At 49.7% G+C, this 13560-nt stretch overlaps 1 protein-coding gene across 4 annotated transcripts in view; it reads right to left on the bottom strand.

Moving 5' to 3' along the window:
• Positions 1-13560, bottom strand: part of CTNND2 (catenin delta 2) — a 704219-nt gene that overhangs the window by 85009 nt on the left and 605650 nt on the right. For all 4 annotated transcript variants that reach the window (XM_064160790.1, XM_064160789.1, XM_064160792.1 and 1 more), the window contains one exon: positions 2735-2885. In XM_064160790.1, coding sequence (XP_064016860.1) covers positions 2735-2885 — 151 coding nt within the window. The remainder of the gene's footprint in view (positions 1-2734; positions 2886-13560) is intronic.

Raw genomic sequence — 13560 nt, 5'->3', positions numbered from 1 at the left:
CAGGCTTTTCATAGAATCATAGCAACCATAGAATCAGCCAGGTTGGAAGAGACCTCCAAGCTGATCCAATCCAAGCTATCACTCAGCCCTGGCCAATCAACCAGACCATGCCACTAAGTGCTTCAGCCAGGCTTTGCCTGAACACCTCCAGGGACAGCGACTCCACCACCTCCCCAGGCAGCCCATTCCAATGCCTCTCTGGGAAGAATTTCCTCCTAACATCCAACTTTTCCCTTTTCCATAGGCAGAACTTAAGTCAGACAGGTGACATGGGGTCATACCCTTGCGCAGTAACAGTCTCAGACTTCACATCAGGTTAGATGTACACAGGTTTTACTACCTGCTACATAAATTCATATCAGCTCCTGAAAACCACTACACCAGATTATCCATTTGTGGAACTATTAAACACAATGCATGAAGTGCACTAAAAGCTGACACCAAATAACCAAATGGCAGCATAGATGTAGTCTTCAGCTTCTTCTACACAAATGCCACCAACTCCTGATTAATGCTTCCTGGCACAGAATCATAGAATCAAGCAGGTTGGAAGAGACCTCCAAGATCAGCCAGTCCAACCTAGCACCCAGCCCTGGCCAATCAACCAGACCATGGCACTAAGTGCCTCAGCCAGGCACTGAATTCACCAATTCATCACCAAAAAAACAAGTATTTGAATGTGAAGTAACTGCTTTATGCAGTGAGAACAGAGAATTGAAGACCACCACATAACTTAGCATGTCTCTGGTTTAACTAACACAGGTATTACTTTGGAATGCCTTTAAAGTCAGATACATCCAGGGCTACCAAGGATGAAAGTTTTCATGCTAATATTTAAAGCTAATATTGTGCAACATCCCATTACCCAAATCCCCTCACCTCCAGGGATGGTGACTCCACCACCTCCCTGGGCAGCCCATTCCAATGCCTCTTTGGGAAGAACTTGGATGGGGTTCAATAGCTCCAAGTGCAGGGTGCTGCACTTTGGCCACAACAACCCCATGCAGAGATACAGGCTGGGGTCGGATTGGCTGGAGAGCAGCCAGACAGAGAGGGATCTGGGGGTGCTGATTGATACCCACCTGAACATGAGCCAGCAGTGTGCCCAGGTGGCCAAGAGAGCCAGTGGCATCCTGGCCTGCATCAGGAATGGTGTGGCCAGCAGGAGCAGGGAGGTCATTCTGCCCCTGTACTCTGCACTGCTTAGACCACACCTTGAGTGCTGTGTTCAGTTCTGGGCCCCCCAGTTTAGGAGGGACATTGAGATGCTTGAGCGTGTCCAGAGAAGGGCGACGAGGCTGGGGAGAGGCCTTGAGCACAGCCCTACGAGGAGAGGCTGAGGGAGCTGGGATTGGTTAGCCTGGAGAAGAGGAGGCTCAGGGCAGACCTTATTGCTGTCTACAACTACCTGAGGGGAGGTTGTGGCCAGGAGGAGGTTGCTCTCTTCTCTCAGGTGGCCAGCACCAGAACAAGAGGACACAGCCTCAGGCTGTGCCAGGGGAAATTTAGGCTGGAGGTGAGGAGAAAGTTCTTCCCTGAGAGAGTCATTGGACACTGGAATGGGCTGCCCGGGGAGGTGGTGGAGTCGCCGTCCCTGGAGCTGTTCAAGGCAGGATTGGACGTGGCACTTGGTGCCATGGTCTGGCCTTGAGCTCTGTGGTAAAGGGTTGGGCTTGATGATCTGTGAGGTCTCTTCCAACCTTGGTGATACTGTGATACTGTGATAACTTCCTCCTAGCATTCCACTTTTCCCTTTTCCATAGGCAGAACTTAAGTCAAACAGGTGATATGGGGTCATTCCCTTTTGAAATAACAGTCTCAGACTTTACATCAGGTTAGATGCATACAGGTTTTACTACCTGTTCATCTGCTCCTAAAAAAACACTATCACCAAATTATCCATTTGTGAAACCCTACAATCAGAAGTATGCTGGAATGATAAATTAACAAGCTAGAGAAAATGAACCAAAAATATGCTCTCAGCATACAGAAGCAGAAACACTTTTGTCATGCCTGCTGAAATAGTTCGACAGCAAGGAGTGATCATTTCTGAGAGACAGAACATGGAAACAACAGTTCAGTGATCCACTGTGTTTGGATGAGTTGCAGATACAAAGCCCCATCCTAAATAAAATGAAAGAAATAACCCCACCCCAAATATCCAAGTCGATTGCTTACCATGCCATGAGAATTTGGGGGGGCAACAACGCTTCATGTAAGTTACTATCCTCTTCCTTCACTGCATGTGGGGTTGTGAATCAGGCACCTACCTGTTTCTCCTGCTGGACCAATTAATCTGCCCACCAAATTCACAGAACCATCTTAAAGTCTTTATGGCTTGTCACTTCAAGACCCCAAAATTGCATGCAAACTGAAGGTTAGGAGTGGCTGCTGTACTTAAGAGTCTTGCTCTAGATGACACAAGTGCCACTGCCAGCTGAGGAAGGAAATGCTAAAGCAGAACAAAACCATGGCTTTTCTTCTGGTGATCAAAGTGTGACAGATCAGGAAACATTGCATGATGTTTAACTGATTTAACATTCCTTTGCAATACAGCACTAAGCTATCACATGAAATCTGAATATGACACATTAGAGAACGAAGGAGAGACTGTGCTAGAGCTGGGAGAAGAATTGTTTCCATTCTGCTCATTCTGCTGCCAACTGGAAGAAAAACAACACCCCCCCACAGCACAAATGCCACAGAAGATAGAGATTGTTTGGAAGGAACCTACCTATTAACTCCTTATTTCTGACATCTAAGGCCATGTTTCGTAAAGCTGTAGCAACTGCACATACCACACGGTCATTGTCTATTCGCAGCAGCTCCACCAGGATTGGCAGTCCCTTCTCCTTGCGGACAGCAGCGCGGATGTACACTGACCACTGTAAGACAGGGGCAAGAGCAGGAAGAGGGCAATGAGAAAACATAGAACCACAGAATCAACCAGGCTGGAAGAGACCTCCAAGCTCAGCCAGTCCAACCTAGCACCCAGCCCTATCCGATCAACAAGACCATGGCACTAAGTGCCTCAGTCAGGCTTTGCTTCAACACCTCCAGGCATGGTGACTCGACCACCTCCCTGGGCAGCCCATTCCAATGCCAATCACTCTCTCTGCCAACAACTTCCTCCTAACATCCAGCCTAGACCTCCCCTGCCACAACTTAAGACTGTGTCTCCTTCTTCTATTGCTGGTTGCCTGGCAGAAGAGACCAACCTCACCTGGCTACAGCCTCCCTTCAGGTAGTTGTAGACAGCAATGAGGTCACCCCTGAGCCTCCTCTTCTGCAGGCTGCACACCCCCAGCTCCCTCAGCCTATCCTCACAGGGCTGTGCCCCAAGCCCCTCACCAGCTTTGTTGCCCTTCTCTGGACATAAGAAGTATCTCAACAGCTCTCTTGAATTGAGGATCCCAGAACTGGACACAGGACTGTTCAACATCTTCATCAGTGACACTGATGAGGGCACAGAGTGTCTGCTCAGCAAGTCTGCTAATGACACCAAGCTGGGAGGCTTGGCTGATGCAGCTGAAGGCTGTGCTGCCATCCAGAGAGACCTGGACACACTGAGAGCTGGGCACAGAGGAACCAGATGAGGTTCAACAAGGACAAGTGCAGAGTCCTGCACCTGGGCAGGAATAACAAACTGCACCAGCACAGGCTGGGAGGTGACTGCTGGAGAGCAGCCCTGTGGAGAGGGACCTGGGGGTGCTGGTGGATAACATCCATGGCACAGCAATGTGCCCTTGTGGCCAAGAAGGCCAATGGCATCCTGAGCTGTATCAGGCAGAGTGTGTCCAGCAGATCAAGGGAGGTTCTCCTTGCTCTCTCCTCTGCCCTGCTGAGACCTCACCTTGAATACTGTGTTCAGTTTTGGGCTCGCCAGTTGAAGAGGGACAGGGATCTGCTGGAGAGGGTCCAGTGGAAGGCTGTGAGGATGATGAGGGGACTGGAGGGCACTGCCTGATGAGGAGAGGCTGAGGGACCTGGGGCTGTTTAGTCTGGAGAAGGCTTAGAGGGGATTTGATAAATGTTTATAAGTATCTGAAGGCTGCCAGGAGTGGTGGACAGGCTCTGCTCACTGCTGCCTGGGACAGGACAAGGAGTAATGGGTGTAAATTCCAGCACAACAGGTTCCACCTCAACAAGTGGTTGTGAAGTCTCTATCTCTGGAGACTTTCAAGGCCTGTCTGGATGTATTCATCTGTGATCTGTGTTAGATTGTGTGGTCCTGCTCTGGCAGGGGGTTGGACTCGATGATCTCCTTGGGTCCCTTCCAACACCTAACATCCCATGATCCTATCACTTAAGGTGTGGCCTGACCAGTGCTGAGTACAGGGGAACAATAACCTCCCTTGTCCTGCTGGCCACAGTGTTCCTGAGCCAGGCCAGGATGCCATTGGCTCTCTTGGCCACCTGGGCACACTGCTGCCTCATCTTCAGCTACTATCCACCAGTACCCCCAGAACGCAAGGCAGACACAGAGCAGTGAGTACAAGACCTATGTAGATGCAAACTCAAAAGAAGGGAAATAATTTCCCTTTCTGATGCTAGGCAACCACTCGACTTGGAAATGCACACTAATGTTTTCTGGTGTCAGAGAAATCAAATGATGGATTGGTTTGGATCTTAGCATGCCTGGTTATGCTTTTACAGCCCAAATATGCAGACTGCTTGCTTGGCATCAGCACTTCCTATGCAAAATCTTTTGCACTGCTAAAACAACACAACATGCAATACAAAATATTTACTGCTAAACATGCCCAAGAGCTCTGAGCATTTCTTTGTTATTACCATAAGAACTACTTGATCTAAAGCCACAAAAATATCACCACACTTTCTCTTGTGACCACTGACTTGTGCAAAAACAAAAGAGAGGACAAATGCATGTCTGGTTCTGTATGCTCCCGGCTCCTCACCAGCCTTGGTGCCCTTCTCTGGACACATTCCAGTACCTCAACATCTCTCTTGAATTGAGCTGCCCAGAACTGGACAGTTGAGCTGAATGTGCTGCCACTATTGAGTACCACACTGCTGCCATACTGCCTTGTAGAGTAGGGTTCTAGGTTGGACTTTGCATCATAGAATGAGTCAGGGTTGGAAGGGACCACAAGGATCAGCCAGTTCCAACCCCCCTGCCATGCCCAGGGACACCCTACCCTAGAGCAGGCTGCACACAGCCTCAGCCAGCCTGGCCTTAAACACCTCCAGCCATGGGGCCTCAACCACCTCCCTGGGCAACCCATTCCAGCCTCTCACCACTCTCATGCTCAACAACTTCTTCCTCACGGCCAGGCTCAATCTCCCCACCTCCAGCTTTGCTCCATTCCCCCCAGTCCTGTCACTCCCTCAGAGCCTAAAAAGTTCCTCCCCAGACTTTTTGTAGCCCCACTTCAGATCCTGGAAGGCCACAAGAAGGTCACCTGGGAGCCTCCTCCAGCCTGCACAGCCCCAACTCTTTCAATCTGTGCTCACAGCAGAGCTGCTGCAGCCCTCTGATCAACCCAGGGGCCCTGCTCTGGACACACTCCAGCATCTCCACATCCCTCTTGTAATGGGGGCTCCAGAACTGGATGCAGTACTCCAGCTGGGGTCTCAGCAGAGTACAGTAGAGGAGGAGAATCACCTCCCTCCACCTGCTGGCCACACTTCTGCTGCTGCAGCCCAGGCTCTGCTTGGCTTTCTGGGCTGCAAGTGCACACTGCTGGCTCCTGTTGAGCTTCTCATCCAGCAGCAGCCCCAAGTCCCTCTCCTCAGGGCTGCTCTCCAGCCACTCACTGCCCAGCCTGAACTTGTGCCTGGGATTGCCTCAACTCAGATGATCACAGGGTAGCAGGGGTCACAGGATGTCAGGGGTTGGAAGGGACCCAAGGAGATCATCGAGTCCAACCCAGTGAAGTGGAAGCAGGGAGGTCATTCTGCCCCTGTACTCTGCACTGGTTAGACCACACCTTGAGTACTGTGTTCAGTTCTGGGCCCCCCAGTTTAGGAGGGACATTGAGATGCTTGAATGTGTCCAGAGAAGGGCGACGAGGCTGGGGAGAGGCCTTGAGCACAGCCCTACGAGGAGAGGCTGAGGGAGCTGGGATTGGTTAGTCTGGAGAAGAGGAGGCTCAGGGCAGACCTCATTGCTGTCTACAACTACCTGAGGGGAGGTTGTGGCCAGGAGGAGGTTGCTCTCTTCTCTCAGGTGGCCAGCACCAGAACGAGAGGACACAGCCTCAGGCTGCACCAGGGGAGATTTAGGCTGGAGGTGAGGAGAAAGTTCTTCCCTGAGAGAGTCATTGGACACTGGAATGGGCTGCCCGGGGAGGTGGTGGAGTCGCCGTCCCTGGAGCTGTTCAAGGCAGGATTGGACGTGGCACTTGGTGCCATGGTCTGGCCTTGAGCTCTGTGGTAAAGGGTTGGGCCTGATGGTCTATGAGGTCTCTTCCAACCTTGGTGACACTGTGACACTGTGATACTGTGAAAGACAGGTCTGTCTCTCTCCTTAATCTGCCAAGGAGGACAACTCCCTGCCAGCCACTGCGCTGATTTCAGTCACGCCCAGATTGAGATGCCTCAAAACTGCTATGTGGTTCTCACGTAGAGAGTACAAATCGATGTGCTCCTGCCTACACTGATGAGCCTTTTGTTTGCCCAAAGCATGGGGAAATGTGCCTGCGTTTCCACGCTGCAGGTCAATTGCTAATATGAGCTCAGTGAAGGATGAAAGGAAAAGAGATGAAAAACCGTAAAGCAGAAGAGACAAAGGCTTTGTTGCCTGTCAGTAGGTAAATGAGGCACTCTGCCAATCTGCTTTAATCATCCTGTTACAAATCAGTGGCAGTGTCAATGATAAAATAAGTGTTCATTTTATAAAGAGAATAGGCTCCCAGGGGAGCAGGAAACACTTCAGGGGGAACGAGGAGCCAAAAATGGAAATCGAATTATGACTGTTCCATCAGATTGCAACTAAATTAGCACAGACAAGCACAGGAGCCACAGTCTGTGCTGAACACTCCTGACAGGTAATTCACAGAATCATGGGCTAGGTGTCTGGAGAGGGCTGGGAGCTAGGTTGGACTGGATGACACTGGAGGTCTCTACCAACCTGGTTGATTCTATTATAGAAAGCATAGAACCATCCAGGCTGGAAGAGACCTCCAACATCATCCAGTCCAACCTAGCACCCAGCCCTAGCCAGTCAACCAGACCATGGCACTAAGTGCCTCAGCCAGGCTTTACTTCAACACCTCCAGGGACAGTGACTCCACCACCTCCCTGGGCAGCCCATTCCAATGCCAATCACTCTCTCTGACAACAACTTCCTAACAACATCCAGACTAGACCTCCCCTGGCACAACTTGAGACTGTGTCCCCTTGTTCTGTTGCTGCTTTCCTGGCAGAAGAGACCAATCCCACCTGGCTACAGCCTCCCTTCAGGTAGGTGTAGACAGCAATGAGGTCTGCCCTGAGCCTCCTCTGCTGCAGGCTGCACACCCCCAGCTCCCTCAACCTCTCCTCACAGGGCTGTGCTCCAGGCCCCTCACCAGCCTTGCTGCCCTTCTCTGGACACCTTCCAGCACCTCAACATCTCTCTTGAATTGAGGGGCCCAGAACTGGACACAGCACTCAAGGTGTGGCCTGACCAGTGCTGAGTACAGGGGAAGAATAACCTCCCTTGTCCTGCTGGCCACACTGCTCCTGATCCAGCCAGGATGCCATTGACTCTCCTGCCCACCTGGGCACATTGCTGCCTCATCTTCAGCTACTCTCTACCAGCACCCCCAGCTCCCTCTCTGCCTGCCTGCTCTCCAGCCACTCTGTCTCCAGCCTGTAGTGCTGCTTGGGGTTGTTGTGGCCACATTGTAGAACCCTGCATGTCTCAACAGATTCTGTGCTTGCTAACATCAAGCCTCCCCGTGTAAAATCACATTCAGATTTGCAGAGCAGTTTGGATTCAGAAATGAATGAGTTAGAAATCACAGGATCAGAGCAAATCTTTGCAGTCTCCTATGGGAGGGGCAGAGAACTCCTCTGCTGAGGTGCCTCACCTGTTGGTTCTCCCTCCCCACTGCTAAGGTTTATATGGATGAAGAACAGAGAAGAGTAGAGGAGCTCTATTTCAATGCATGGAAGTGGGAAGGAGAGTGTTGGCCCTTTCACTGGGGAAGAAGGCAAGGCATCTTCTTCCTCATGCCATTTACAAGGTGTGCCCTGAGTACAGGGGAAGAATAACCTCCCTTGTCCTACTGGCCACACTGCTCCTGATCCAGGCCAGGATGCCATTGGCTCTCCTGCCCACCTGGGCACTGCTGCCTCACCTTCAGCTACTCTCTACCAGCACCCCCAGGTCCCTCTCTGCCTGCCTGCTCTCAGCCACTCTGTCCCCAGCCTGTAGCACTTCTTGGGGTTGTTGCGGCCAAAGTGCAGAACCCTGCATGTGGCCTTGTTAAACTGAATTTGGGGGGCATAACCACTGTGCATCACTTGGAAGGTACTTAGTACATCTCCAAGTCCAGCCTCATTAGCAACTCCATTTCTATTTCTGTTGCAGTGATTCAGTACTAAAATACAGCAAAGCAGAGAATAATTTTTCAGTTTGTCACAGTTAATACTATAAAGGATCCTCTCCAGAGCTGAATGTCTATAGGGCTTAAGATTACATTGGGCTGAACTCAACAAAACAGTAATTAATCCAGATAAAACTTAATTTGGGTAGGGCTTTTTTTGTCCATAACAATTGAAAAGCATTTAGGCAATTAACTCATTTTAGCGTTTCAAATGTTCTCTTTATTCTCCTATGAATCACAGAATCAACCAGCTTGGAAGAGACCTCCCAAGATCATCTCACTACACAGACCACACTAAAAATGAAGACATTTCCAGCACAGACTGGAAAAGAAAACTCACCAGCAAAATTCCCCTCCCCACCTCGATGAATATCAACACTGCATGCATTTGATATTGTGCATGGATTCACTTTTCTGTCATTGACATTAGAGGTATTGGAGTGCCTCCAGAATATTTCACCATCACACACTTCAGTTTTGACTAGAATTTGGATTGTGTTGGTAGAGTATAATGCAGTGACTCAGGGACTATGAGATATTGAATATTAAAGGGAATTGTTGGGACAAACCACAAAGTAAGACTCAAATCAAGGTGTTCAAGCAAAGACTGGATGAGGCACTTAGTGTCATAGAGCCACAGAATCAACCAGGTTGGAAGAGACCTCCAAGATCACCCAGGCCAACCTAGCACCCAGCCCTATCCAACCAACCAGACCATGGCACTAACTGCCTCAGCCAGGCTTTTCCTGAACACCTCCAGTGACGGCGACTCCACCACCTCCCTGGGCAGCCCATTCCAATGCCAATCACTCTCTCTGTTGACTGGATAGGGCTGGTTGCTAGGTTGGACTGGATGATCTTGGAGGTCTCTTCCAACCTGGTTGATACTATGATAGCAAACTACATTATCAACAGAATCAGGAAGACTAGAGGGACTCAGAATTTGCTAGAAGAGGCTTAGAAAAGGGCTGTCTGCTAGGAGAGGTATAACTGATCACAGAAGAGTAAATGCATGTTGAATAATCAAACATCGATGACTAGTCACTGCTTTGTCTGATCAGACTCAGTCATAGAATCAACCAGGTTGGAAGAGACCTCCAAGCTCATTGAGTCCAACCTAGCACCCAGCCCTATCCATTCAACTAGACCATGGCATTAAGTGCCTCAGCCAGCCTGGCCTTAAACACCTCCAGCCATGGGGCCTCAACCACCTCCCTGGGCAACCCGTTCCAGCCTCTCACCACTCTCATGCTCAGCAACTTCCTCCTCACCTCCACTCTGAATCTCCCCACCTCCAGCTTTGCTCCATTCCCCCTAGTCCTGTCACTCCCTCAGAGCCTAAAAAGTCCCTCCCCAGCTTTTTTGTAGCCCCCTTCAGATCCTGGAAGGCCACAGGAAGGTCACCTCAGAGCCTTCTCTTCTCCAGATTCAACAGCCCCAACTTTCAGTCTGTGCTCACAGCAGAGTTGCTGCAGCCCCCTGAGTATCCTTGTGTCCCTTCTCTGGACACACTCCAGCATCTCCTCATCTTTCTTGTAATGGGGGCTCCAGAACTGGATGCAGTACTCCAGGTGGGGTCTCAGCAGAGCAGAATAGAGGAGGAGAATCACCTCCCTCCACCTGCTGGCCACACTTCTGCTGCTGCAGCCCAGGCTCTGCTTGGCTTTCTGGGCTGCAAGTGCACACTGCTGGCTTCTGTTGAGCTTCTCCTTCTCCAGCACCCCCAGTCTGTTTGGACACTGCCCAGTCAATTGAATCTTGTCTTTCTTCCTATCAAGCCAGTATTTTTTCCTGTATTAATTGATGCTGCTGTATGTACATGGAGGGTCCTTACCCAGATTTGTTCCTGACAGAATAAACATTCATTATGTAGAGGTTTGCCTTTGTTGCTTACCTGATGTGCTACAAGCAGCCTTCCTCATCCTATCATAGAAGGGCACATTATGTTTTGGAGAAAGTGAATACAAACCTTTTGACTCGAATCTAAAAGAATTCCTTCAGCCCACAATTCCAAATGGTTAATATGTAAAAACTGACTAGAATCATCAGAGAAGTCTGGCAGGGAACCCACAATATGTCTTTGCCTGATAAGCAAGATAAATAACCTTGATGTCTGCTGCTTTAGACAGTAATTGCTCATTACCAGCAGGTTTCTGGATGGTAGGGAGCTTGAAACTCTTTTCATACTACTTTTTGAAGTAGCTGCACTGACCTTGTGACTGAATCTGTCCCTTGAATGTTTGCAGTTTCCTTATCTAATAACTTAGTTAATGGAGCTCTTGCTCCCATGAAATTTAGATTCTCCAGGACAGAAAGAAGAACATAAATCTTGCTTGTCTAAGGAAAACAGACCGAGATGACCTGCAGCCATCTCAAGAGATTGGGCAGGTACACAAACCCCATCCCGTGGGTATTGTGCCTCTTGGGGATCAAAGGCAGGGACGTTAAGCTGTCTAACCAAAGAGCCTGAGGAGTATGACCAAACAGCCTCATGCAAATGCAAGACCTAAAGCTGTACTTGATCCTGATAGAAAGGAGGTCAAGCAGAAGTAAGGAGGTGAGGGAGGAGAGGGAAGAGAGAGGAGAGGGAGGAGAGAGGAGATGGAGGAAAGAGAGGGAGGAAAGAGAGAGAGAGGAGAGGGAGGAAAGAGAGAGGAGAGGGAGGAAAGAGAGAGGAGAGGGAGGAAAGAGAGAGAGAGGAGAAGGAGGAAAGAGAGAGAAAGGAGAGGGAGGAAAGAGAGAGAGAGGAGAGGGAGGAAAGAGAGAGAGAGAGGAGAGAGAAACAACTAATCTGGAAGAGACCTGCAAGATCATCCAGTCTAACTTATCACCCAGCCCTGTCCAATCAACTAGACCATGGCACATCCAGGCTTTTCTTTAACACCTCCAGGGATGGCAACTCCATACCTCCCTGGGCAGCCCATCCCAATGCCAATCACAGTGGGATGAGATTTAACAAGGCCAACTGCAGGGTTCTGCACTTTGGCCACAACAACCCCAAGCAGCACTACAGGCTGGGGACTGAGTGGCTGAGAGCAGCCAGGCAGAGAGGGACCTGGAGACACTAGCAGGTAGCAGCTGAAGATGAGGCAGCAGTGTGCCCAGGTGCCCAAGAAAGCCAATGGCATCCTGGGCTGCATCAGAAACAGTGTGGCCAGTAGGACAAGAGAGGTTATTCTTCCCCTGTACTCAGCACTGCTCAGGCCACACCTTGAGTACTGTGTCCAGTTCTGGGCTCCTCAATTCAAGAGAGATGTTGAGGTGCTGGAAGGTGTCCAGAGAAGGGCAACAAAGCTCATGAGGGGCCTGGAGCAGAGCCCTGTGAGGAGAGGCTGAGGGAGCTGGGGGTGTTTAGCCTGGAGAAGAGGAGGCTCAGGGCAGAGCTCATTGCTCTCTGCAACTCCCTGAAGGGAGGTTGTAGCCAGGTGGGGTTGGGCTCTTCTGCCAGGCAAGCAGCAACAGAAGAAGGGGACACTGTCTCAAGCTGTGCCAGAGGAGGTCTAGTCTGGATGTTAGGAGAAAGTTGTTGGCAGAGAGAGTGATTGGCATTGGAATGGGCTGCCCAGGGAGGTGGTGGAGTCACCGTGCCTGGAGGTGTTGAAGCAAAGCCTGGATGAGGCACTTAGTGCCATGGTCTGGTTGACTGGCTAGGGCTGGGTGCTAGGTTGGACTGGATGATGTTGGAAGTCTCTTCCAACCTGCTTGATTCTATGATTCCAGAGTGTGTGAGCACACCTGGCAGGCTGGGTGCCTCATATGTTCTGGCATTAAAATAAAGCTAACAGGAACAAAACCCTACACATTTCCTATTGCTATTAATGTGAAGCACTATTTTAATGCCATTTGCTCTTTGTCACTCAGTCCATTTTAAAGTTCTTCTTGAAAGAATTCTTATTCTCCATACACTTAGAATTACTTGGGAGTAGCTTAACAAAAATACTACAATCTCCCTCAAGAATAACCTCTTAAGAGGTATTTTCTTTCAGATTCTTTCTATCCAGAAGACTGGAAATAAGAGGTCAAAAGGTGGAAGTATCAATGCTTCTGCAATCCCCAAAGAGGATTCTTCCCCTTACAAAAAAGGGAGAGCACAGCCTGTGAAATTAAGGCCATTCATTCTGTGCCTTCACATCACTGCTAATGGAACTGGTGAATCTTTAAAAAACCAGAACAATAAATCAGCAGCTGAGATTTTCCTATGGTATCAACACAGAGAGTACTACAGCTCAAAGCAGCTTTGTTTAACCTGGCATTTACCAAGGAGCTCTGCAGAGCCTTCCATCCTCTTCCTGTACACTTCTGCCAACTAAAGGGTAACAGGTACACAGATACATCAGAAACTGGAGGGGGGACCTGGTTTGGATTCTAGCACTCATGTTAGTTCTGGCACATATCCATTCATAGAGCCATAGAATAAATCACAATCACAAAGGAGAGATGAGTTGTAGCTGGTGGAGACTCACTTCCAAAGGGGACAGAGAGCCCTGTGTGCCAGGCTGACCCTCCTCTTAGGGAAGTCTGTGGTTTTCCAGGAGTCTGAACCAGGGATATGACTAGGAAACTCTCCAAAATGGTGCAGACATCAGACTGCTACCTACTACTCACGTCCCAGACAGGTGGGGACTAAGCTGCATCCTATGGTCGAATGGTAATGAGGAGAGACTCCAAAGCCTTGGGAAGATGGAAGAGTCTGGGGCACAAAGTATTTTCTCTTCCCTCCTTCCAGATGCAGGCAATGACAGAATCAACCAGGTTGGAAGACATTCCTGATTTGGCTAATGTGATTTTCACTGCTCCACACTAACTTTTGCTAGGATATGACTATTTGTATCCATTTGGAGGACTCAAAATATTATCTCAAATTTGACTGCAGATAGGTTTTTGACAGCAGAAGACCTGTGTCTGCTCAGCAAGTTTGCTGATGACACCAAGCTGGGAGGCTTGGCTGGTACAGCTGAAAGGTGTGCTGCCATCCAGAGAGACCTGGACACACTGAGAGCTGGGC

Source organism: Pogoniulus pusillus, chromosome 21 (assembly GCF_015220805.1).
Source record: "Pogoniulus pusillus isolate bPogPus1 chromosome 21, bPogPus1.pri, whole genome shotgun sequence".
NCBI lineage: Eukaryota > Metazoa > Chordata > Aves > Piciformes > Lybiidae > Pogoniulus > Pogoniulus pusillus.
This window is presented reverse-complemented; position numbering and strand designations above follow the sequence as displayed.